Raw genomic sequence first — 27826 nt, forward strand, 5'->3', positions numbered from 1 at the left:
GGCTGGATTTTCCTAACAGTGAGCCTCTCAATTCCTGCCAGCCAGGCTACATACTCTTAGCCTTGGCCCCCTGCTTTTTAGATCTTGTGTGCCCTGTGTATGTTTTGTGCTTGAATCCAGGCTGGCTCCCTGGTTCTCAGGCTGGGAACCCACTGTGCCTGTTTCCATGGTCACTGGGAAGCTCTTAACGCCATGTGCTTCAAAGGGATCCTTTCTCCTCCCAGACTTCCTGCTGCTTGCCCTAGGGAGTGCACAATGAGAGACTCCTTTGCCAGGCCTCTGACTAGCCTGCCAGGAGGAAGATCTATGCTTTGCCAGGGAAGGCTGTGCTACCTCACAGTACTAGGAAGTACTCCCAGTCGTTAGTGAGCCAGCCCCCTTATAGACGTTTATAGTCTGTAGATTGGTGTTTTCCAGACATCTCTTTGTTTAGGAAATCATAGAAACTGAAGGAGAGTGCAAAGTCTAGGTCCTTGTAAGAGGTAGCAGTCTTCTGGGTGGGCAAAGGGGAAAGAAAATGATGGGTTGGGGAAGATGTGGGAATGGGAGACTAATGTTAGATATCTTTGGCCAGACTCCTGTCTTTTTTGGGCCAGCAGAGAATGAAGTTGAAAGATGGCTCTTGCTTTCTGTCCCTGGAGACTGGCTGGGGAAGCGATGCCTCCTCACACTCCCAGAGCCAGGCTTCCAGGTTTGACAGTTGCTTTCATTCATGTGTTTCAGAATGTAGGGAACAGGCTCTCCCAGCTGAAAGAAGATAAGAACTTACAACTTAGAGATTTTGGAAGGTGCTCCAAGCTGAGGCTGGAGTAAATGTGGAGCTCCTGGTTTTAGATCCAAGACTGAACCCTAGCTCTCAGAGCTGGCAGCTTGGTGTCTGGGCTTACCATATAGCAGAGAACATGTGGGCCAAATGTTTTCCAAGGATAGAGGAATTGAAATTCTTTATTTTGGCTTTCATCCTGGTGTTGCTTTCCTGATTCCTTGTCAGCCTTCAGAATACCTCTTTCCTTCCCCATAAGTTTCCTTGTCTTGATACAAATTTAGCTAACAGGTCACAGATACTCTTTATATTACTAGAAAAGAATTCTCTTTGATAGAGTTAATTATTTTCTACTTAAAACTTCTTGGAAAGGTTTCTAGAACTTTGAATTATGAGAGTGATAAGAAAATCTGTGTTCACTGCCTGTGGAACATCATATAGAGGGTGGATTCTAAGAATAGCTCACTCTGTGCTGCTCTGTTGGAACATGCTATTGGAACTCTAAAGCTGGTGCCCTTGGAATACCTATGGAAAATAAAATGGAGAATATGGCCCCTATTATAGACAACATGGTTCCTACTGGAAGGGAATGATACTAGATTTCTTTCAGTGAGTACAGGGATGAAATTCCAGGATGACCTAACAATGTGTGTGGCCATATATCTGTTTTGGGCAAACAGGGACCACTAGACCATTCACTCTTCCACTGATGCCCTTCCAGTTTGCTGTCAAAGTAGAATCTTTTCTAGAAAGCAAATACCTTATTAGTGCTTAAATATTTCAGAGGCTAATAAGAGAAAGAAACATCTTAAAGAACTATTTAAAAAAAAAAAACTACTAGTTTCTTTCTTGTAGATTCTAGTTTTCTAACAATCTATCCCTTTTTCTCTTTTTCTTACCTGCCCATACCAAATTTGGTAAGGAAAGAGATAAGAAGACTGAATGTTCAAAAATGTCTTCCTAACCATTGCCCATTTGGTGGGCAGATTGTGTGCTCCAGACGGTGTTCTTAATCATTGGAGTTGAAGACCCTGTCATTTCAAAGTCTATCTGAATATTGCAGCACTGGTTATGGAATCCTGGTGATGCTTTTGTGTATTACATGTTCTGAGCCAATTCTTCCAGATTCTTTGTCTAACCTTGGGCTTTTTTTAAAAAAAATTTTTATTTATTTAATGTATGTGAGTACAATGTCACTCAGATCTCATTATAAATGGTTATATATGGCTATGAGCCACCATGTGGTTGCTGGAAATTGAACTCGGGACCTTTGGAAGAACAGTCCAGCCCAACCTTAGGCTTTCTTAGGTATCAGGTATATAACCTGAAGAAAATGAGACATAGATGATAGATAGATTAGATAGATAGATAGATAGATAGATAGATAGATTCTATATAGTATAGATATATGATTTTGTTTGTTTCTTCCCAACCTAAGCCCTTCTGACTTTTTGGTGGGGGGGGGGGATTGGTTTTTTTGGTTGTATTTTTTGTTAGGTTGTTTGTTTGTTTGTTTGTTGACAGAGGGTTTCTTTGTAGTTCTGGATATCTTGGAATTCACTCTGTAGACCAAGGTGGCCTCAACTCAGAGATCTGCCTGTTTCTTCCTTCCATGTTCTGGGATTAAAGGCAAAGCCCTTCTAACTTTAAGGTTGAGTGACTCTTCATATTCTTTGTGGTGAGAGGCGTAGAGTGCCCTCAGTCTTCAGTCCCTGCAGCAAGAAAGTGTACTTTTGATGGGTTTTTTTGGTTTTTTTTTGCTCCATTTCACTGTCCTGTAATTGCTATATACACCAGGGTAGCTTTAAACTCAAAAGAAATCCACCTGACTGCCAGGGATTAAAGGTGTGCACTACCATACCCTGTCCCATCCATCTTTTTTTTTTTTTTTTTTAATTGAGTTTTTGGTTTTTTGAGACAGGGTTTCTCTGTGCAGCCCTGGCTGTCCTGGAACTAACTCTGTAGACCAGGCTGGCCTCGAACTCAGATATCCGCCTGCCTCTGCCTCCCAAGTGCTGGGATTAAAGGCATGCGCCACCACCGCCCAGTGGGAGATTTATTTTTTAAGGAGTGGGTTATAACTTGGTAGAAAGCATTTGCCTGGTATGTACAGCCATGTTTTCAGACTCCAGAACTGTACCCCCTAAAGAAAAGTATGTGTGAGTGGATGTATGCATGTGTGAGAGCGTGTGGCTAGATGATTAGGTACATGACGATGATTAACTATACGTGACACAAGATTTACCATTTTAACTTCTAAGGTATGACATATACTTACATTGTTTTTGCACATAATGGCAGCAGCTATCTGGAACATTTTCCTTCCTCACTACAACTCCATACCCATTAAGCACCAACTCTTCGTCTCTGCCCGACTCTGCCTTAGCAACCATTCATCTACTTTCTGTCTCTCTGGATTTGCCTGTGCTTGGCATTTTATATAAATGTGCTAAGAAAATAGTTGTCCTCTTATGACTGGTTCTTTCACCAGTATGATGTCTTCAAGGTCATCCATGTTACACCATGTATCAGAATTTTTTTCTTTTTTATGATTGAATAGTATGTGTGCTATTGTACTTGTCATACTTTGTCCATTCATCTGTTGATTAATCCTTGGGTTACTTTTTTATCTCTAGATGATTGTAAATAATACAATCATGAATGAGATCTCTTTGAGAGATCCTGCTTTTAGTCCTCCAGAGCATACACTGTACCTTGATATGAAATTGCTGAACCATGTGGTCACTAATATTATCTTGTTGAAGAATCAGTATATTGCTATCCTCGATAGCTACATAATTTTACTTCCCACCAGAAATGTACAGAAGTTTATTTTACACATCCTTTTACCATGTGCATACATGTATACACAGGCAAATAATGGTCACCTTAATTGGTATGGTCTGGTAGTTCATGGTAGCTTTGATTTGCATTCTCTTATTAGTCAATGATGCTGAGAAGCCTTTTGTGTACTTTTTGTCCATTGTCCATTCTCTTTGGAGAACAATTAAAATCTTTTGCCTGTTTTGAAATCAAATTGGTTGGGTTTTGTTATTGAGTTTTAGGGATTTTTTTTTTTATATTCTTGGTATTAATCTCTTATCTAGTGTACAATTTGCAATATTTTTTCTCGTTCTTTGGGCTGACTTTTCATTCTGTTGATAGTATCCTTTGCTGCACAAATTTTTTAATCTTGAAGAAGTCTAATTTGTCTTTTTTTTTCTGTTGCCTGTGCTTTAGTGTCTGTTTTTTTGTTTTGGTTTGGTTTTTTGTCTTTTCTCTTCCTTTTTTTTTTTTTTTAAATAACATTTATAGTTCTTTTTCTTTTGGTTGGTTGGTTTTGCTTTTTTTTTTTTTTTTTTTTTCACATAGAAAGTTAAACAAATATATTTGTCAATTTAATGTTATCCCAAGAATTCCAGAACAGAAAAGAATTGTTGCATCCTGGGCCAGGCTCCCAGTATCTCTATGTGTTAGAAGACATGAAGAATGAGAAGGAAATACACAGGAGGTGCCCTAGGCTAGCTGTCAGGGTCCAGCTAGCTGGCCACACTGTTTTGTGGCCAACCTCTTGCGAATGGGGAATTGCTGTCTTGTCTCCATGGCCAGCTGCCACCAGCCCTATGGTGTAAATGGCAAGGAAATGGGGACTGGTGGCTGGCTGAAGTCCAGGATGTAGCCTTTGCTGGCTGAGAACCAAAGCAGAGGGGAAAAACACTCCATGCACAAGAGAGATAATGCCAGTTCCAAAACCTGTAATTCCCGACTTTAAAAAAAATTTTTTTAAAGAGATTTTTCAACCAAACTGTGCTTTTATCTTTAGGTTCTGAATGGAAAATTGTTCATACAGCTAAGCTGGCTGCAAAAGCCAGGCCAGTTAAAACAGTATCCAGGCAGTACTCCTTCTAAGTAACCAGAAGCTGTTGGCTCAGAGGAGCCTAAACTGAGGAACCAACCTGCTGGGAGACGTTTTCCAAGTAACTCCAAGCAGTGGCCTAAATGCAAACCCTCCTGCTGGGGAATGGCACTTTGGCAAATGAAGACCCTAATTAGAAATGGAAGGGTTTCTATTTTGTTTTTCTTTAATCCTTACCCTGGGGCCTTTGCAGGGCCTGCCATGTCTCTGCTTGTGTGCAAAGAAATTTCCAGCTTCTCTTTGTAACAGGATCCTCTTTTGGGAAAGCAGCAACAGTGTGGGCCCACCACAGCCAAAGGACCCTGCAGCCAGCCTAATCCAAAACAAAGAGCTTGGGCTGGGTCACCTGGATCGGCTAGTCATTGAGGTTATGACCAAGTTGGAGCTTATGCTGCCTCTTGAGACACTCAGACACATGTGTAGGCAGAAAGTGAAGTTCCCTCCGTCCCAGAGGACAGAGGCATGAGAAAAATGCAAAGCAGTAAGGCAGAGCTGTGGCTCTGAGTACTGCTGTACTGAAAGCACTGGCAAGGTCCACTTTCTTTCCTATAGTTTCTTAGCTGTTACATCCAGATGGCGGATCAATCATCTTTTGATCTTGAGATCAAATCCATGGAGACTGCCTGGACCCATCAGTGCTACCAGTCCTATTGTTCATGTATCCTTGCTCTGTGAGGCACCTATGGGGGCTTAGGGCAAAGAGTCCCTTCAATTCTTTTTTTATTTAGCTCTGGAAAGACAGATGAACAGAGCTTCTCTGAGCCTAAAGTATTGAATAACTGGTAAGTTGTAGCATTGTTGGTTTTATAGATAATTCTAAGTAAATTCTAGTTGATGTACCTTTTCAGTCTCAAAAAGCAGTTCTATTTCAGGTAACATCTTCACATCAGAGAGCGTGGTGTGGCAAGGGGACTGAAAAATTTCATGTGTCCTTTGTGTTTTAAACACCAATTGATAGCTACAGCTTTTATTTTCATCATCATTATTTATCATTATTATTATTGTCAAATTCATGACTTAGTTTAAAATGCTTATGCCTAAGGGACTTCAAAAACTTATTGGGGGAAATTATACATTTTTGAGCCAAATACAGGAAGGATATATCTCCCAAGCAGCTGCTCCCTGAAAAGAGGGGGTTGGACTTCATCCTGACAGTCTTTAAAATTCAAAACCCTGGAAGCTAGTTCAAAGATTAATGATCCCAGACTTGGGGAGAGGAGCTTGGCTGCAGACACTAGCTAAGGCTTGTCCAGGACCCAGGTTAGCACCAGCTTCACAAGCTCTTTTAGACCACTGCAGTTCTTGACACATCAATTCTGTCCTCTGATTTGTGGAGCCTCTGAAGAGTGCCTCTCTCCAGTTCTGCATGTGTAACAGGATGGATTCCTGGACAGTCTACACCCCTCTCATTGTTGAGAAGCATCTTGCTGTCTACACACCTAGCTCTGGCCAGAAGAATGTATATCTGGAACAATTCTTTTCCTGAGATGCTCCCCCTCCACACACATACACAAACCTACTGATTGCTCACTCTGCCTAAAGTTAGGCTTCAGGGCAGTTCTTTTTCAACTCTGTTTGTGGTCCACTCCAGCTTGGAAGAAAGTGGTCCTAGGAAAATGGCTTTCCTAGCTTCCTGGGAAAGGGGTAGTCATACAGAGTATCCCTTTATGCTGTTGCTAGTTGACCCCTTGTTCCAGCTTTTCATTCTTGATTCAATTTTCAGGGGCTTTGAGAAGCAGATAAATCCAGAACTGAAAAAAGAAAACCAAGTTTTTACTGATTGTATTTCTGTTTTTCAAAATATATCTGAAACAGTGTTATGGCTATTTTACTTAGGTTGGTTTTTTTTGTTTTGTTTTTTTTTTGTTTTTGTTTTTTTTTTTCTGGCTCTAGTAGTGTACAATATTAAATGACAGTGTAGTAGCAACATTTACTCCTTTTTTGTTACTTGAAATTTTTGTCAAGTTATGCCTTTATACTCATAGGTAACCCAAAGACGTATCAAACCAGGCAGGGGAGGCTTTCTGATAATTTGCATTTCAGCTAACACTTATACCTAAGGAAAAGCTGGGACCATTCCATGTTATACTTGTATTGACAGTCACTTTAGAACTAGGTTTGTAAAAAAGATAATAGTAATAAATTAAAAATTCTGGGTCTAGAGACATGTTCAGCAGTAAGGAGCACAGACTGTTCCCAGAGCATCTACGTGGCTGTTCACAACCCTCTGTAACTTCTAAATTACAAAGGATCAGATTCCCTGCTCTGTTCTCCATGGGTAATAGTCATGCATGTAGTACACCGGCATACATGCAGACAAACAAAATTCCCACATATATACATTAAAAAAGATTCTGGAGCTGGCAGGATGGCTCTAGGTAGAAGCTCTTGCAACTCATACCATGGTGGGTGGAGAGAACTGACTCCATAAGTTGTCCTCTCACCTCTCCTCCCTCCCTGAACCCCCCTCACACACAGACACACACAGACACACACAGACACACACAGACACACACACACACACACACACACCCATGCTTATGTGCACACTAAAAATGAAAGAAAATTAAAAAGAAAAGAAAAATTCTACCATAGATAATTGGATTAGCTGTGTAGGTCATAAAAGCATGAGTACATAGAATAACATGAATACTCCTGGATTTATAAAGGCTTTGCTTTTACAGTAGCAGGGGCCTGATAGCACCTACCATGGGCAATGTGGAATATTGGGAATAGCCTTTACCAGGGCAGGTTAGTATTGTTGATACTGCTAAAATTGTTTTTACTCAGAGAAAATAATGCAGAGGACTTAGTATCTTCATATCATTTCCTAAACATCTTTTCTCCATACTTTCTGCTCTGGCCATTTCTTTGTTTCTGTAAAGTCTCCCTACCATACTAAATGCTATTCTGTCAGCAGTGAGAATACTTTTGAAAATTTTGCCCCACAAAAGAGCTAAGAAATGACATTCTATGCATCTTGGTTTTGAGTTGTCTGTCCCCTAGTCCTCTGGAACAATGGTATATTTGATGTTACTTAGTTGTATGAATATCTGTGGTCCTCTAGCCTGCTGGTACAGGCTTGAATTTGGTGTTCCTCATGTCTGTGAGATCTTTGAACCAAGAACATTTCTGTAGCTACTAACTGCAGAGCAATTAGACTCATAGCCTACTTTGTAACACATTGTTAAACAGGATGCAGAGAAGAAGCCCCAGCCTCCATCTAAGGTAACTTAGACTCAAACTTGCCAAAGTCACTCATTTTGTACAGTGTAAACAAGATCTTGTCTTTATAATTCAGTTATGCATTTATTAAGGCTCCCCTACAGCTCAGTGGGCTGGCTACACAGTGTCTAACCTGACACTATGATGGTTAGAGTAGACAAGTTCCCCGCCCTCATGAGACCCTTGGTCAGTAAAGGGAATGCAGAAACAACCAGCACATGAATATACACACACAGAAGAGCGATGGCTACAGGCCATGATGTGGTTATAAGATCAACAAGGTAAAGGGGTGAGTAGAGCATCTCTGCCTGAATTGCTTTGAGCCATTAGCCTAGGGTCAAGAGGAGAGAGACACACATCTCCCACAATGAGTTTGTCTACCTCTGCTTTGTCTTCTGTTTTTAAGTATGTCTGCTACCTAAAATGTGCTTTATTGCTCCCTGTCATCTCTGTCATTTTAAACCCATCAAACAGTTCTTTGCTCCCATATAAGTATTAGCATGTGATAAGAATGACAGGAAGGCACTTAGTCTTACAGAAAGTTAGCTGCTCTATTTTAGGAACCTCATTAAATATTATCTACCTGTCTATTTCATGATGATACCTTTAACCTCTGAAAGTTGTATAATATGCTGTGATATAAAGGGGTGTGGGGGTGTCCCCTAAAACTCAACCCTTGGTATTGTTTTAGAGATTAATGTTACCTACAGAGTCCAATGCAGTGTTTTGTTTTGGTTACTCTTTCTTCCTTTAAGACTTCTTTTCTGCTGGTGACTACAAAAAGAGAAGGAAGGAGGGGGGATCTGTTGAACTTAAAACTGTCTGGCTGTATCTTATACCTTGAAATATTGTAATTAAGAGATCATTAGCAGATAGTATCTCTGGCACTAGTAAAGGTTATTGTCATAAAAAGCTGCTAGGTGCATCAACTTTGTGGTCACAAGAAAATCCAAAGGCCAGCAAAGTGCCCTCTTAAGTGTCTGGTGAGAGATGCATTCGAGAAGGTGGGAAGGTGAAACAGCATTCAACCATCTTGAGAAAAGATGAAAGCATGGATCTAGCCTTTGATAGACTAGAAAAATTGACTGAAAAAATAAGCCTTTGCACAGAGTGGGAAGATCTCTAGCCAATATAAGGTTGTACTAGAACCCACTTCCTTTGTTCTGTTAAAGTCCTGATAATACTGAATAAGTATGGTAGAAGAAGCCCGAAGTATGCTTTCGGTTGTTTGATAAAAATTAATTTAAGGACACAGTAGAACTTAGGATGTACCTTGAATTTAGGGACTTTTCTAAATAATTTGCTAGAGGCTATAGAAACAGAAGTGTGTTGGTTCACTAGTATGTAGATAACCTCAATATTGTATTTAAGAGTAATACTAAACAGGGAGCTTCAAGTGGGATATTGCTATATTTAGATTTAAAGATGCTACCTCAGTTGGGCATGGTGGCACATGCCTTTAGTTCCAGTATTTGGAAGAATGAAGCAAGAGAATCATGAGATCTAGGCATCAGGACCCTGTTTCAAGAAAGGAAAGAAGAAGAAAAGAAAGTAAGTTAGTTGTTTCAGTGGGAGTTCCAATGAGTCGCAAGCAGAGAAGAGCTCTGTGATCTTAGGGCACTATGACTTTATGGCCAGTGCCATGAAGCATGCTTTTATCCAGAAGACCTAAAAAGAAGGAGAAAAGTAACATTCCTAGAAAGAAAAGTCATGTGCTCCTGATAGTCTAGGTGAAGCTGGGATAGCAGCCTACCCACAGATGGTCTGTAACAGAGCTAATGAGTGACAGAGCCACCTTGGCTCCTGTTAGTTGTAGATGTGAAAAAGGGAGAACACCACTATGAAGACAGTCTATGGTGATGCTTTCCGTAACCACCTCCCTTCCTTAGACACTCTGAAATAAATAATATGTCTGATAATAATGCACTAGCATCTGCAAGGGGTGAGAAGCTGATGCTGGGCATTGGAGACAGGGGAACTCAGTACAGGATAGTAGTTGCAAAGAGGGAGTTTGCTTGCAAGGACTCTGTATGTAGATAGGGTTGGGCAGGCTGGATGTAGGAAGAAGGAGGGGCTGTGAGAGGAGGGGAAGAAGATGTATTTCTCATATAATACAGTGGTTTTATAAATGTGAGTTTTAGGAGAAGCTTGATGGCTTTGATTTTGGTTTTGTTGTTTTGGGATTTTTGTTTTGTTTTATTTGGCTTTGTTTTTTTTACAGATTTATTTACTTTATGTATGTGAATATACTGTTGTTGTCTTAATCATGTTAAATGGCCAGGGAAATCAGGGCTAGAGATGGTGTGGTACAAAATGAGCTTGTCCTAGAGGAGAATTCAGAGAAAAGGGCTCAATGGGAAAGGAGTTAGTGGGACTCTGAAGGAATCATTGAAGGGATCTAATGATATGAAAGAAACGGAGCTGGAATAGAGCACAGAAGATAGGCAGGTAAGGGAACAGGGCCTGTGCATTCATTTAGCACAAGTACATCAGCTTGCTACAAAACAACCACCCCTAAAACTTACTACAGAAACCTACCAAACAAAAACTACTGCTCCTATTTCTGTGACTTGGCTAAGCATTTCTGGTTGGGGCCACCCTGACTGATCTCTGTGGTTGCCTGGTGGTTCAGCAATAGCTGAATAGTCTAGGATGGCCCTAATCACATTGGGACCTTGCCTGAGACAGGTGTGCCGTGTGTCATCTAGGAGCTTAGGGTTCTTTACATGGTGGGGGTGGGGGAGGAGAGAATAAATATATGAAAGAGAATGAGCATAAGCATGCCCAAGTCAGGTATTCAGGCCTCCTTCAAGAGATGGAAAAACAACTTCCCATCTATACCTGGAAATGGGCTTTTTTTTTTTTTTTTTTCAGTCCATTCAAGTGTAACTGTCTTGTAACATATGGCAGCAGGAGATACTTAATCCTGAGAGAACATGTGAAATTGTGGAGACGTCCTTATGGAAGTTATTTTTCTTCAGCCTCAGATGAAGGCAGAAAATTAGATAATACAGCAGGAAATCAATACCAGTCTGGTTCATGACACCAAGCAAACAAGATTGATAATGCCAGATGTAGTGGCTCAGTCAGCCAAGAGCCAAGGCAGAAGGATTATTGCAAGTTCAGGGCTAGCCTAGGTTACATAATGGATTCTGGGCCACCCTAGTCTATATCCTGTCTCAAACACACACACACACACACACACACACACACACACACAAACACACACACACAAACACACACACAGAGGTAGAAATATACTGCTAGGCCTAACCACCTGAATTTAAGCCCAGGAACCCAGATGGTATAAAGAAAGAATTAACTTTTGGAAGTTGTCTTCTGGACTCTACACTATACATGCATGCATATACATCCAACATACAATAAATGAGATTTAAAGAAAATAAGAAACTTATAATCAGTTACAAACTCAAACTGAAACACCCCTGCTCAAATCAGCACTGTCTGATCTACAGGATTCAACATTTTACTGTTGATATTCATGTAAGATTAGGCCAATGAAGAGTGGTCATAGCTGCCATTAGTTTGTAGCTACTGTGTTCCCAAATTGTGCCAAATATCCTATGCCCACGATTATTTGATAATTTAACAATTCTATAATGTATAGCAATATTATAACTACTACACTCCCAGTTTTAAAGGTGTGAAAATGAGGACCAAACTGTAATAGACTTGGCCAAAGGTATCTGTTTAATAAGTGATAGAACCAGAAATCAAACCTCACAGGCTCCTGGACTCCCTTGACTGTGAGCAGCAGCAACAAGTGTGCATTCAGCCTCACGCTTATCTCTCCTTCTTCCCCTCAAGATAAGATCTTAATATGTAGCCTAAGTCGGACTTGAATTCACGCAGTCTGGTCCCAAACTCAGTGCAGTCCTCTTGCGTTAGTCTTCCAAGTCTCGGGATTACAATTACGTGCAACCATGCCTGTCTCTGGATCTATCTCTTCCCTGCTGGTCTCATCTTTCTATCCCTTCCTTTCTTTCACAATTTCATGCGCTCACACACTGTACTTAGATGAATGGCTTCTCTCCCCATTATCTTATTTTGTCGTCCCCTCCCCCATACGGAACTCCTCCCCCAATAAGTTCCTCATTTGTGTGTCTGTGTGTGTGCATTTAATTAGGATTGCTTACATGAATATGGGTGATGGGTTATTTACTTGAACAAAGGCAACTTACTACTGGCTCTTACACAGAAGAATGTGACTCTTCTTTCCTCAGAAGTGGAGGGCTTGTACAGGTAGCCACAACTGTTAGGAATTCATGAATCCAGTGGCAGTCCAATAATAAACAGAAGACACTGGCTGACAGCACTCCCCCCATCCTCTGGCTTTTACATTCTCTCTGCCCCTTCTTCCGAGGTGTTCCCTAAGCTTTGGAGGTGGTGCAGTAGATGTCCTGTTTAGAGCTGAGTACTCAGCAGTCACTTGTTCTCAGCATTTGACCAGTTATGAGTCTCTTCCTTAACCATTGCCCACTGCAAACAGAAGTGTCACCAAAGTGGAGCACACACTAATGCTATGGATATAAATAGGAATATTTAGAAAGCAGTTTGACACCATTGATTATCTATTTGTTTGTTTGTTTGTTTTTCAAGACAGGGATTCTCTGTGTATCCCTGACTGTCCTGGAGCTTGCTCTATAGAGGAAGCAGACTGCCTCAAACTCAAAGATCCACCATGCCTGACTATCATCCTTTTCTTAATGAAATACTCACTCTGTCTACTTGCTTGGGATCTGCCTGTTTCCCAGAGACCTAGTGAATCTGCACTGCTAGCTTAACTTACCCTTCATCCAGATGCATTGGCAGTAGATTTCAAATACTGAGTCAGTTTGAAATATCAAAGGAGGTATTATCTTGTTCAATCTGGGTAACTTTTAAAACTAACTTTGGAATTTTCTTCTATTATCTAAAATTAATAGCATTCTCAACTGGGTACAGTAACACAGCATGAATTCTACCACTTTAAAAGTGGAATCCTGGCTGAGCGGTGGTAGCTTTTAATGCCAGCACTTGGGAGGCAGAAGCAGGTAGATTTCTGAGTTGGAGGCCAGCCTAGTTTACAGAGCAAGTTCCAGGACAGCCAAGACTACACAGAGAAACCCTGTCTCAAACAAAATAAAACCCAACCAAACCCAACAAACAAAAGAGTGAAGCCTAAGGATCAGTAGGTCAAGGTCATCCTCAGCAGCAGCTGGCCCTAGAGAAAGAGTGAAGAAGTTAAGTGCTCTTGCTGCTCTTTGAGGGGACCAGAGTTTCCAGCAGCTAAGCATCCTCTCTGGCCTCCATTGGCATCCTTCCAAACATACATGCACATATAGACAAATATATACCTAAATATAAATAAAATAAGTCTTTTTAAGAACAGCATTCACATGATCAAATGTCATCAGGTTCAGAATAGTTTTGCTTTAAAGCAGTAATGGGGAAAGATTAATTTTGGGTTGTTCACCTATTTCATCTAAAACCAACTTTAGGGGCCAGCAAGATGGCTTAGTATGTAAAGATACTCACTGTCAAGCCTGATGCCATCTGTTTTTTGTTTTTTTGGTTTGGTTTTTTGTTTGTTGGTTGGTTGGTTGGTTGGTTGGTTGGTTGGTTGGTTGGTTTTTTGGTTTGGGGTTTTTTGTTTGTTTGTTTGTTTTGATTTTTTGAGACAGGGTTTCTCTGTGTAGCCCTGGCTGTCCTGGAACTCACTCTGTAGACCAGACTGGCCTCAAACTCAGAAATCCACCTGTCTCTGCCTGCCAAGTGCTGGGATTAAAGGCGTGTACCACCACTGCCTGCTGATGCCTTCTGTTGAATCCTCAGAATACACATGGTAGAAGGAGAGGACGAATTCCTGCATGTTACCCTCTGAAGTCTGACCTGTACACACACCTATAAAACTATAACCTGGCATGCCAAAAGTTCCCTCCATTCCCCCTTTGAAGTCTCCTTCTTCTATACATTTCTTCCCAACTGCCAGACCACTAATTTGCTTTCTTCAACTATAAATTAATTTGCATTGTGTAGAATTCCATATGGAATCATACTGTGTGTGTGTGTGTGTGTGTGTGTGTGTGTGTGTGTGTGTGTTTATCAAACTTAATATGTCAGGATTATTGAAAGTGTCTTTATTCACTGAGCTATCTCAGTATAAGTTTAATCTTGGCTCTTTCACTCAGGATTCTTATTTAAGATCTATCCATTCATGTTGTATGTCAGCAGCCCCACCCCACCGCCATGTATGTGAAAGAGAGAGAGAGATTTCAAATTTTAAATTTTGAATACATGTGAGCATTCTGCTTCTTTTTTACTCTTAACTTGAGCCAGGACTTGTAAAGTTGCCTGTGAATTGTACATTAACCAACTAATGGCAATGATGAGTTAATCTATAACTTCATCTGTTAGCTGTTAACATGACCCCCAAGCCTAACTTCCTCTTGACTATCTGGTTCTAAACACACCTTCTCTTGAGGTGGTAACCGAAGGCAGCCTAGAGGACTTGGGGGAGTGGGCACATCTATATATCCTAATATGTGTGGCTCTGTGACCATCAGACTAGCATGGACCAGTGTTCTGTAAAAACTTCAGCTATTCTCTGACAGGTTCAAGTTATACAAGTACCCCAGCCTTGCCTTGGGGCAGACTCAATATATTGGGGAGATGATTGCTACAAAAGTATTCACTTTACAATCTAATAAATGGCCAGATGCAGTGATGCACACCTTTAATTCCAGCACTCAGGAGGCAAGGCAGGTGGATGTCTGTGAGTTTGAGGCCAGCCTGGTCTATGTATTGAGTTCCAGGACAGCTGGGACTACATTGAGATCCTATCTCAAAAAAAAAAAAAAAAAAAAAAAAAAAAAAAAAAAAAAGGATTTAATAATAGGAGCCAGAACACTGTCTTGGTGGTTAAGAAAACTGGCTGCTCTCTGGGTGGTAGTGACACATGCCTCTAATCCCAGCACTAGGGAGGCAGAGCAGATCCTGTGAGTTCCAGGCCAGCCTGATCCTAAAAAGTGAGTGCCAGGTCAACCAAAAGCATGGAAAAATGAGAGAGAGAGAGAGAGAGAGAGAGAGAGAGAGAGAGAGGATATATATATATATGTGTGTGTGTGTGTGTGTGTGTGTGTGTGTGTAACTTTGGGTTCTCTCAACCCCAAGTGTAAACTTGGACTTTGCAAAACTTAATGGTATGGTAGGAGTAGATTTGACAGGAACTGTTGACTTTAAGTAGAACACACTCTGTCCTCAGGAAAAGCATGGCCTCCTTTGCAAATCAAAGAAATGGGACCCTGACTCCTAAATAGAAGAAGCAGGCTCACTATCCTCAGGTATGCCATATAGGCTCTGGGGACCAAGAGTAGATAGACTCAGTCTGTGTAGGAACAACTGGCCAGAACTCCTACTTCAAAGAAGGTAGTTTGTGGCCCTTCTTCCTCTAGAGTTGCCTCACTAATCCTTCCAGGTGTTAGACACCCAAAAGGTGTGTAGTTTGATCTTTTTAGCCTCAAGGCTAGCAAGAGAGTATAAGTTTAGTGATCAAACAAGTTCAATACCCAGAACTCCCACATAAAGATGGAAAGAAAAACAGATTCCACCAAGTTGTCCTCTACCTCCATATATTCACTGTGGCATGTGTACCCACAAATAAACGATCATAATAAAAATAAATAGACTTTTAATTTAAAAGTGCTGGGTATGTTAACGTACCGCTTTAATTTTATCAATCCAGAGGCAGAGACACAGGCTGAATGTCTGAGTTGAAGATCAGCTTGGTCTACATAGATTAGTGGTTCTTGGCCTACTTAATGCTGTGACCCTTTAATGCAGTTCCTCATGGTGTGATGACCCTCAACCAAAAAATTATTTCACTGCTACTTCATAACAATAATTTCTTAGTTATGATTCATAATGTAAATATCTGTTTGCCAATGGTCTTGGTCGAGACCCACAGGTTGAGAACCACTGACACACATAGGGTGCTCCAGGCTGGTCAAGGCATGGTGAGACCCTTTCTCAACAATTAAAAAAGGAGCCAACAGTATGACCCAGTGGGTAAATGTTTTTGCTACAAAAGCCTGATAACCCAAGCTCAATTCCTAGAACCCACATCAAGTGGAAGAGCAGACTCCACAAAATTATTCTTTGGCTTTTACTTACTCTCTCTCTCTCTCTCTCTCTCTCTCTCTCTCTCTCTCTCTCTCTCTCTCTCTCGCTCTCTCTCTCTCTCTCTCTGTGTGTGTGTGTGTGTGTGTGTGTGTGTGTGTGTTTATGTGCATGCACATAAACAAAACACATAGTAAATAAAGTAGCTTTTTTAATTAGAAAGAAAGAAGGAAGATGGTAGTAGGTATTTCTCCAGGCCCACCTGGTAGCTGGGTACCTCCTAGCCAACATTGTCATTTCCTACAACTACTGACTTTTATTTGGGGTTCTACAGAGCATGGGGTGCTACCTCTACTTGTCCACAAACCCACTAGCAAACTCTTACATCATAAAGTAGAGCACACACATGACCTACTCTTTGCCTGTTCATTTGAAACTTCCCAAGAAGGGTTCTGGGTAGATGCTAGTGATTACCCCTGATTCCCTTAGTATAACTTTTCTTGGAACCAAACTGTCCCTTTGCAAGAAGTTGGTTTTGGGGAGGATTGTTTGTTTGTTTGTTTGTTTGTTTGTTTTTTGTGGCAGTTATTCACCTGTTATTGACCAAAGGAAGTGATAGCTCTCAGACCTAACAGGTCCCAGTGAACCTCTAGCAGTTCCCCTCAGTTGTCTCCATGGAGGAGTCTTTTTTTTCCCTTAGAGAAATGGGGGGTGGGGTGGGGAGAGAGAAGGAGAGGGAGAGGGAGAGAAAGAGAGTGTGTATGTGTGTGTACGTGTACCATGTATATACAGGTGTCTGCAGAGATCAAGAGAAATAGTCTGTGCTAGTCCTGAAAGTCACCTTAGTGCAGTATAAAGTTCCCAGCAAGGTCCTGGGAACAAAACTGGAATCTCTGGAAGAGAAGCAAGTACTGTTCACTACTGAGCCATCATTCTAGCTCCAGGGGGAGTCTTTAACAAGTTCCTTAGGCAGTCCCCACTGCCACCCTGTGTCTAATCATTCCATGGCTTTATTTTTTGTCATTATGTGATTTTCCTGTGGCATTAGGAGTACAGTATGTCACATCAACCTCCAAAAATCTTCAGGTCAACTCACTGTGGTTCTTAAGAGACTTCATGCTTTGTGCAGATCCCACACATGCAGGAAGGATCAGAGAATGAATTTTCCTCTTTCTTCAAGAGAATATACCCTATATGCAATCATCATTGGGGGGGGGGTTAAGGATCCATCAAGAAATGTAGAGTAAATGTTATGTTCACAGGAGGGAGATGTATGTGGTAATCATTCCCAGGTACTTAGATCTGAATCCCAGCCACTGTGAGTGTGCTATTAATTTACCTCTGAGGATGCAGAGTAAGGATAGGCTTTCCCTCACTGTCATGGAATTAAAACAGTAAGTCAGGATTGCAATTCCAAGAGTTTCAACTCCCTTCCCTTCCTCTATGGCAGAGCTAAAATAAAAGCATGGTTGCCAGCCTGAGCTCATGTCACCTGACCTTCAGCCTGTGCTAGTCCTGAAGGTCACCTTAGTGCAGTGTCATCAAACTACTTGTAGACACATAAGACTAGCAGGATGAGGGTAGGGAGTTGGGAGTGACTGTTCTTCCCTAAAGAAAGATGTGATGCTGATGTTGCTATAAATTATCTTTGTGAGAGGTTAAGATAATTAAACAATCATTGTTAAACTCCTCTAATAGTAAGGTTCAGAGTTGAAACAATATTTAAAAAAAAAAAAAAAAAAACCATAAGTGGATATATCCTTTAAAAGTAAAGAGAGAAAAAAGTAGAGTTCAGCATTGTGACACAGGCCTTTAACCCCAGCAGAGGAGGTAGAGGCAAGTGAATCTCTCTGAGTTCAAGGTCAGCCTGATCTACATAACAAGTTACAGGACAGTTAGAGATACATAGACTCTTCTCAAAAATAAAAATCAATAAATAAGCAAAAACCAAGTAGTAAGGGTGAGAAGTGGCCTGTTTGTGAGCTTACATTGGCCTAAATACCAGTGGCTATCACACTACTGAATAAACAGCCTTGTCTGATCAGAATAGACCTTCTACACTGCTGGCCTGAAGGAAAAGAAGAAAACTCCTTAAGCACCTCTCCAAGGTGGCCACTTATGAGGCAATGCAATAGGTAACTTGAGGGAATAAGTCTCTTCTTTATGTTGAATATTTGATTTTCATGGCATTTTTAACAAGTTTTAAAGAGGAAGAAGACCAAATGAGTTAAATAAGAACTAAGTGGGGCCCGGAAAGGGCTCAGGAAAGATGGCTCAGGAACTGAGAGTACTTGCTGTTCTTGTGGAAGATCCAGGTTTGGTTTCCAGCATCCACATAGCAATTCACAACCACCTCTAACTCCAGCTCTAGGGGATCTGATGCCCTCTTCTGGCCTATATAGGCACAGCAGTCATGTGCACACACAAGTATACAGGCAAACACTCAGACACATAAACATAAATTAATGTTTAAAAGATAAAGGGGCTGGAGAGATGGCTCAGCACACTGACTGCTCTTCTAGAGGTCCTGAGTTTAATTCCCAGCAACCACATCGTGGCTCCCACCATCTGTAATGGAATCTGATGCCGCCATCTGGTGTGTCTGAAGAGAGCTACAGTGTTCTCACATACATAAAATAAATCTTAAAAAAAAAAAATCTAGAACTTCCTTGTGGGACTATGGAGAGTGACATTCACCTGGCAAGGGATGGAACCTAAGGTCTCATACATGCTAGGTCAGAGCTGTGCTACTCTGCCCCAACCCTCTTGTTTTTATGTTGAGGCAGGGCCCATGCTGACCTTCAATCTGCCAAGTAGTTGGGATTATAAGTCTGCTCTTCTAAACTTGGCCAGTATAACACTTATGTGTTTAACCTGTCAATGAAGTATTTTGAGGTTCAGCATTCATGTTTCCAAGTGGGGCATGATGAGAATTTCTCTGGGGATGGGATGGAACGGAACGGGATGGGACGGGAAAGAGGTTTAGGTCAAATGTCAACCCTCTAATTCATGACCATAGAGGAGATACATAACTTGGAGGTTCCAGCTCTGTAATAGAGCCAGTTGCCTTGGCCTTGCAGTTGTGCACATTCAGTACCTTTTGGAAGCACTGAGTGTCTTGCCTCATACATTAATGAGTATTTTACTTTTCCTTCTGAAGTTTCCATGCTCCAAGTCAATATTGCTGATGACAAGAGCTGTGGTGTTGGCAAAAGACCCAGCTTATCGTTCCCTTAATCCACCCCCAAGATAGCTCTGTGCTAGTTCCCAGTCCTTCCTAGAGCTATCCTCCTAGGGACAGAATACTATGGCAACACAGGTCTCTAAGCAAAGTGAAGGAAACTTGGTGTTTGAAGGCTGAGAGTCCACCTGCATGTGTGTAAGTCCCATCCAAGTGGCAGGTGAACTGTGAGCACACTCTGATGATGAACTGAGGAATAGTGTATATATGTCAAGGATATCTTGTGCTTAGTGTTAAAGTTGTATATTCAGACTGTTCCTGTTTTGATTTTGCGTTTAAATTTGTTTACCACCTGATTTAAGAGTATTGTAATATCTTCTTTTACCTCATCACAAGTATTGTTGGGTTCTGCGTAGTTAGATCCAGACTCCATTAGCCCATCTGCATCAGAACATAGATTCCTAGGGATCAAACTGAACTCTAAAACTTGATGGCAGGTGTCTTTACCCACTGAACCACCTCACCAGCCTGAGATATTTATTCTTTAATTCCCCAGTTTCTCCCTCAGTGGGCCAACCTTAAGAACGAAGCTCCTTGCCGTAAGATCCTACCTTTAATTCTCCAGAGGGCCGCTTAGGTGTTCAGACTTTGCAGGCAAGGTTGTTAAGCCTGGTTCTGCCACCTAATTAACACTTGTTTATATTAATTAGTTGCCACATGTACAGAAGGCAGTGGTCCTTTTTTGAAGTTTCCAGTTACAGACCTAATAAGATCTTTCAGAACCTCCCAAGGCAAGGTAACAGCTTCCAAGTCTTCTACAAGTTTCTCTTTCAGGCATAGACAGCTCTACAGCCATTTTTCCATAACATCCTTCATTCACCCAGAAGGATGGATGGAACAGGAGGGTGTGCACAGGCTCTCCTGAGTTTTTGGTACTCCTTGTCAGGTGTTAAAACAAAGGGACCATTGTGTTTCTTGGAACTGATCTAAAAGTCTGTGTTTGAGATTAAGATCTAAGGAAATGCATTTCCGTTTAACACCCAGTAGTTTCTGATTGTGAAAAGACTCCCAACCTGTGCATCGGCGCCGCCGTATATGGCTGCAGACTCCAGCCTCTTCTGTTGGTTCCTTTAATTAGTAGGAATTAAGTGGAGGCTGCTGCATATTTTGAGAATAAATAACACTGTTTAAACTTAGGCAGCCTTAACCATTAACTTAACCGCTGGATTCTCGCTGCTACATGTCTCCTGAATAGATCAGCATAATCTTAACTAGGACTTAAAAATCCTTCAGCCTCTCTCTTGGGAACTTAGAACTTGAAGCCCATGGGAGCCTTTGGAGACTTAATGACTTTAATTATGGCAAGAAATATCTTCTGGTGGGTAGAAGTGCAGCTGGTGGGAGAGCCCTTTCTCAGTGAAGCCGGATGGGAGCTGGCAGAAAGGCAGTCATGGGGGAGGGGGACTGAGAGGGGTGACTTGGGGGGGGGGTTGGCCGCAGGGCCTCTGAATTCTGAACTGTGTTTGTGGCTTCAGAGCTTTGATCACTTGCCAGGGAAACCTGGAAGGTCAGGCCAGGCTGCAGCCAAGCCCTGGAATGAGGAGCCAAGTCAGTGGAGCGGGTAGCACTATGTCAGTGTCCTCACCTCCTACCCTGGAGGAAGTAACCCTATCTGCAACCCCATCCTTTGGTCCTCTTTCTGTGTTGGTCTTCTTTTGAATTGGGGGCTCTAAGGCCTGAAATAAACCAACAAAATGCCTTCCAAATGGTAAAATCAGATATGTTTTATATACTTTAGAGGAAATTGGGGCTGGGTTCTTGTTTTTTGTTTGTTTGTTTGTTTGTTTTTATTCTGTGTGTGTCTAGTACAAATTATTCCAGAGCACAGGTAATCTCTCCTGGTGGCTTATGTCAGGTTTCCTCATTTCTTTTAACATTGCCACCACCACCCCCACCTTGTTTCTTGGCACCAAGTTTTTCTCACTGGTTCTCTGTGTGCCCTAGTGTGTGACCTCATTTCCTATTGAATGAAAAGTTTCTGTCGGAAAACAGGGCCCTTGGTGAGTCGGTCGTCTTTAAGCCCCTTTGCCTGGTGTGACTCATGCTCTAGGGCATAGGGGCTGTCCAGAGTATGCAGGAGCCTGGTGCCTGGGTGGTCACTGTCTAGAGGAAAGGGAAGGAAGGAAAAAGTGAGGAGTGAAGGTTTAAAATCCATTTAGTGATCTCCAGAGAGAAAGGGTATACACGGACCCAATGAGTATCTGCTTGGACCAGGAAGACCCACCAAGAGAGAGCTGATGATGGTAGGTATGGACAGCCCCTAACACAGCCACCACCACTTTCCCCTACATGACCTCCCTGGCAACAGGAGCAGGACCCTGTACAACACCAGAAGCTTGTTACTGCCACTCTGCAAGACTGTAAGCTGCAGAAAGGAATAGTGTCTCTCATGTTGGTGCTTAAGAGCTGTGAAGCTGTGGTTTCTACAGCCAGTACTCCTAGAGAGCCATGTTCCATTTCTCAGCAGGGCCTGTGCCTTGTTCTCTCTTGCAAGTGGTAGGATAGATTCTGTTGGTCCTCTAGGCCAGAGAAAGTCCAAGGGCACATATCCAAGGGTAGTCATCTGCCTAGCTTTTCCTCATTGGAATTCTAAGGGAAGTTCACTTTCCTCCAGAGAGAGGAGGGACACAGCACACACTGTAAATGTACAGGATACTTTTTTTGAGAGAGAGAGAGCTTTGAAGTCCAGAGATCTGTGTGTACAAAGCCCAGGGCCTAAGAGCCACAGGCAGAGCCACTTTGGAGTTTAAGACTGACCAGAGACAAGATGTCTGCCTTAGAATTCAAAAGCCTCCTCAACAGTACAACAGAAGATGGTGCAAATAAGAAGGCAGGTCTTGAAGTTTGAAGTGTGAAGACTGCAGACTGCAGAGTTCCAAGAAGACATAGCTAAGCAGACCTTTCCTCACTGAGGAGTTGAGGATCCACAGGATACCTGGTGGCCAGGAGCAGGCAGCAGCAAAGCCCAAGTATGGTGCTGACTCTTGAGTGAGCCTGGTGCTGTATGAGCGCAGCAGGATTGGGCAGTTCCTTGGTGCTGAGAATCCACTGTAAAGAAGTCTGGCTGCCAGGCTGCCCTCTAGTGTGGGAAGCTTTTGAAGATTGGTACTGCAATATGGAGCTGGTGCAAGGGTTAGGTAATGCCCTGAAGGGCAAGTTAAGTGAGGTAAAGCCACATGCTACATCCTGCAATGGGAAGGACACTCAGAGAACCAATAGGAGGACTGTCTGGTAAAAGGGAGAGGGATGTTGAGTTTGGAAGCAGTTAGCAAGGGAGGTCAAATTTTAAGCAGCCCTAAAAGCAATATAAATCCTTGACTGAGAAAGGTCCTTGTGCTGTGTGCTGTGGGTAAGACTGGCTGGGTAGGGAGAGCCCCAGGAATAAAATAGTTGTGAGTCACAAGGTTGCAACAGTGGAGAAAAATAGTAAGTAGATTTGGAAGTTGAAATCAGTATAGCTTGGTGAGCAGTTAAATGTAAAGGTGAAGCAACAGATTACAGTTTCCATGTACCACCTTGAGAAGGGAGCCCAAGTTGTAGGGAAGAAAAAATTGCTTTTAATTTGGTTTCATTTGTTCGGATTTTTCAAAATAGTGTCTCACTGTGTGTCCCAGGCTGTTTGTAAACTCTTTATACCTCTTGCTGATTCAGACTTGCAATGATCCATCTGCCCCAGCTTCCTGAGTGCTAGCTAGAATGACAGATATGCACTACCACAAATAACTTAAAAGTCAGGATTGAATGAATCATAGGCCATGGCACCCATATTGTCCTGCTCAAGAAATGGCCCACAAGTGTCTGAGATAATGTACTCTGCCCTGCTCTGGAAATAGCTGCAGAACTTTGGAGAAACCCAATCTGAAGCAGAAAGCTGGTGCCAAGTCATGGGAAGCAGTCCTTGGGCCTCCAGTACCATGAATTCCCCACTGTCGTCATTTCTGCCTGCTTGGGTTAAGCTGCTATTTGCAAGCACATCTGAGAGTCCCATGAGTGTGTTCATGTGGGTGAAGGGAAGAGACCCCGGCACCTTCACCTTGCTTAAGAAAGAGTGCTTCAATCAGAGATTATCAGGTGCGTTGTGGTGGTAGATGCTTCCAAAAAGTCCTTGTCTGTGTCTTTCTTGAAGTTCCTATGACACAATTATTTGGCTATCTTAAATTGTTCATAGATGGAACTGTGTAATTGAATGTTTTCATACCAATAACCACCATTTACCATCTGTTAAGTTGTGGATGTGTGCGTTATTTAGTTATTGGCTACCAGAGCAAAATATCGATTCTTCCACCTATGAGAGTAAGATGTGAGAGGTTAATAATCCTTTCACCCAAGCATGCTGCACACCATGGAACATTTGATCCAAACAAAGCCTGCTTCACAGCAGGGAAGGTATTATTCGCATTGCTTTGGAAGGCTTTCTAATGCTGGGTAGTCTGGAGCTGCCCAAACATGAATATGCTTCACATACATCACAGATAGCTCTAGAATATGCAGTGCTTCCAGATGGTACCAGCCAGGAATGTATGTCATTTTCATATATGCAGAGACAGGATAAACAATCTTATGTTCTTCATCTCTTGCCCTTATACCCCTGAACTAAACACTAACCCTTCCTGGTGCTGCCCCAAAAGAATGGTATTGTTCCACAGTCATCACATGCAGAGGACATGCTCAATGAGGACAAAGACCTGTCACTATGTCTGCTGTTCAGAGCTATACATGTTCCCAGGGCTTAGCACACATAGTAACTGGCTAATAACTACTGTTGAACAGCTGAATTAGTAAATGGTAATGCAAATGGAATTAGACCATTCCTTACTGCTATGTTAATTACATTGAGATGGCCTGGGGCCATCTGTTTTGTTAGGCTTTATAGAGTATACAAATGCAACCTGTAACATCTACCTTTGGACCCCAAGGGGTCTCTATTTTACACAGGACATGCCTAGTACCTGAGTGAGGTGTTTGCATGTAGGACTACTCAGATATTTTAAGGACAGGTGCCACAGAGAATGTACCTAGCCCCTGCCTGTGTTGTTCATTTATGGCATCTTACTTTGTCATTAATACAGGCTTGGATGAAATCTAAGAAGCTTGTCAGTGGCCCTCACCTGGCCAGCTTCACCGGGCTGTCTTTCCCCTGCTTTCTGTCAAGCAACTTTCTTCTGAGAGTCTTTAAAGCATTAGGGTATAACACTATAATATCATATATATTGCTCACAAGAATTGGAATCTTCTACCTGGGTTTTAGATTTGTTTGAAATACAATAATCTGGCAGGAAGTTGACTAGATAAAATTGGAAATTATCTAAGATAAGAAATTTTGCTCAAAGAATTTGACTCTTCAGGTTTTTAAAATTATATTGAGTCAGGAAGAAAAGTGTAACCAAGCAATATTCTATGATTTTAAAATGTAATGAAAGCTCCATTTTGTAAATGACAATTACTCGTGGCCTTTTTTTTTTTTTTTTTTTTTTTTGATTAAACAAATTCAGGATTAATGTCTACTAGGCAAGTGTTTTACCACTGAGTAACATCCCCAGCCATCACAGTCTTTTCTAAAGCCATCTCTCAACTGGCAAGATCTCAATAGGATATCCTCCCTAGTCCTGATATGTGCAGGAAGTACATTATTTCAATAACATATAATTTTTGTTTTGTTTTTTTGAGACAAAGTTTCTCTGTGTAGCTCTGTCTGTCCTGGAACTCTTTCTGTTGACCAGGCTGATCTTGAACTCAGAGTTTCAGCTGTTTTTGCCTCCTGTGTGCTGGGATTAGTGCGTGCCACCACCGACCAGCTGTTTCACATGTTTTTTTGTTTTTTTGTTTTTTTTTTAAAGTCTCACATGGTCCAAACTGACCTCAAACTCTCTTTGTTGTTGGAATGACGTTGAACTTTGGAATCCTCCTGCCTCTACCTCTCCTGCTGGAATTACAGGCACCATACCTAGTTTTATGCAGTACTGAGGATCACTTTCTAAAGTGCTAGGGTTTCATGCATGGTTGGCAAATCTACCCACTGTGTTACATCACCAGCCTCAATAAATATAATTTTAATGTAATTCACTGAAAATTAAGCATTCCTCAACCACAGTATTTGTCCTTAGAGTCCATGCATTAGTGAATTGTGTCTGAAGTTGGGCTGTAGATGGGATTTAAGCACTTTATTCTCTACCTGCCTTCCTCACTAAAGAAAGCAAGTATGTTTTAAAGTATCTTTTGTTAGGCTGAGAATGGAGCCCAGTGGTAAAGCACATCCGTAGCATGGGTGAGGCCCAAGGTTCATCCCCCAACACTCTGATGTGTATCCTGAATGGATCATGCCTCTGCAACGAATAAACATTCATGTTCTTGTGGAACAAGAAATACTGGGAAGCCAGAAGGCCCTCTGGCTGTGTGTTTCCCTGAGGCACATTCCAGGAAGGCATTCCCTACCCAGGTGTTGCAGTCCATGCCAGCCTTTCCAGGTGCACCAGCTTCAAAGCTGCAGAAACAAGCACTCCCAGTCAGGACATACCTGAACTCACACTCCCCAACAGGTACTCTTTGATATGCTGGATCCCTGGCTGAAAGCAGAATTAAAAACATGAGAAGCCCTCTTTATTTCTTCCTCTAGGAATGGAATTTGGAAGAAGCCTAGGGTACCACTGGGGCAGAAACACAAGCACCTACTGAGAAGTCTGTGAGCTGTGCCCTCAGGAGCTGCTGCCCTAAGGAGTTTAATGGAAGAGAATAAACATGCCACCTTGGCTTCTTGGGGGGGAGGGGGGATGGCTGTTCTGAGACGGGGACTAAAAGAGATTCAGTGACTTGAAATGCAGTGATACAAGAGCAAAGCCTGGATTTGACCCTAGCACTACCTAGAAGAAAAGGAAATACTGAATCTTACTAGTCACTTGGGATCACTGATTGATGAACAGTGAGGTGATCCTCAGGCGACTTTCTGATTGTTCAGTCTCAGTTTGTTTTTAAGGAAGCTTAAAACTGTAGGACAAGGACAAATTTTATAGCACTATACCCAGGATTCCAGGGCTTCTTAAATTTCCAAGAAACACAGTTTTATTCCCAATATCACTAAATTTTGACTTGCTGGTCCCAAGTTCAGGGGATTGGCTTAAAAAGCAACAGGGTGACACTGCCCTCTAGTGGTCCAGTAAAGTATTTGCCCATTGGGTTTGTGCATCTGTCAGTACAGATTATTCCTGTGGAAAGAATTTGGATTTATTCTCAAACACTTGGGCCCACTGTGATGTGACCTCTGAGCACTGGATGAAATTGCCCATCTTTTTAGCATGCTGGTTTGGGAATTTGTTTTGTTTTCCCTGTTTTGTTTTTTTTTTTTTTTGTAGTGGCTGTCTTTGTTACAAGAGTTCAAGTCCTAAAAGCAAAGATCTGTCTCATGTCTCTTCCTCCTTCTGCAGACTCAATTCTGTTGTTCACTTAGCTGGAGATAAAATTAGAAAGTTCATTGAGGTAGAAAGGAATCTTTTCTCCCTCCCTGCCCCAACAACAACAACAAAAATTTATCACTTCTCATTTGTTTCTAAGCCTGCTTGTCTTGTCCCTCTGACCTCTAGTTTTCCAACTGGTGGGACTATCTGAGTCCCTGAGAGTTTACAGAACTCAGCTTCCTGGGCCTGCCTCCAGCCCCACTGAACCAGTCTCTGGTTGGAACCAGGAAATCTGCTTTACACACTTCCCAAGTGGTTTTTGATGTGCAACCTAGCTTGGCAGCCAGCTGCTCTAAATCCCCACTTACTATTTTTTATACCCCCCCCCCCAAGTCTTCAGAGGTCTTTAACTTGTGTCATGAGTTAAAAGTGACCATTTTGAGATTCATTCAGAAATAGTCAACATGCTATCTTAACTGGATGGCATGGAAAGGAAGAAAGGACCACAAGAGACAAACCAAAAGCATTTACTCTTGTTGCCAGGGGCAGTGTGTTTATAGCAGAAATACCAAAACCAATACCTCTGTGCTGGCTGGGCAAGCTGCCCATCTGTAGTCTTGTTCTTAATATTCCAGCTAGGTTGGGGGATGGAGAGGGACAGACTTCTGCAGTAGTCAGTTACTCATTGCCACCCATTCTAAGTCTTCATGCTCTCAGGAAGATAGGACAAAGTAGGTGGCAATGTCTCCTATTTTGCAGTTGAGAATGCCAAGGCTTAGGAAAGAGGATCAACTTGCTCAGGCACAGACATTGCTTGCTGTCCAGTTCTGCGTTCTGAAGCCATGCCTGATTTATAAGGCCACTGTTGGCAGAGTCAGAGGACAGAGTTGCCAACCTGTTGTTTTTCACTCCACCAGGCCAAGAGAGCAGTTCAGCGGGGAGCTACTGCAGTTATCTTTGATGTATCTGAAAACCCAGAAGCCATTGACCAGGTAAATCACCACTACAACTAGTCCTACTGTCTGCCTAAGAGGCATTTACTCTAGTCATCTTTAGTAGGCACTGTTTTGACACCCTTGTCTCAGATCCTTTTACTTGTCCACTGAAGTTATATGCCTGTGTTTGAATATCATACCTGAACGAGGCATGTAGTAGCTGTGGGTTTGAGGGGTTAG

At 42.0% G+C, this 27826-nt stretch overlaps 1 protein-coding gene across 1 annotated transcript in view; it reads left to right on the plus strand.

Moving 5' to 3' along the window:
• Positions 1-27826, plus strand: part of Znrf3 (zinc and ring finger 3) — a 159799-nt gene that overhangs the window by 118482 nt on the left and 13491 nt on the right. Inside the window, exon 3 of the mRNA XM_034509221.2 lies at positions 27569-27643. Coding sequence (XP_034365112.1) covers positions 27569-27643 — 75 coding nt within the window. The remainder of the gene's footprint in view (positions 1-27568; positions 27644-27826) is intronic.

Source organism: Arvicanthis niloticus, chromosome 7, assembly GCF_011762505.2.
Source record: "Arvicanthis niloticus isolate mArvNil1 chromosome 7, mArvNil1.pat.X, whole genome shotgun sequence".
Taxonomy (NCBI): domain Eukaryota; kingdom Metazoa; phylum Chordata; class Mammalia; order Rodentia; family Muridae; genus Arvicanthis; species Arvicanthis niloticus.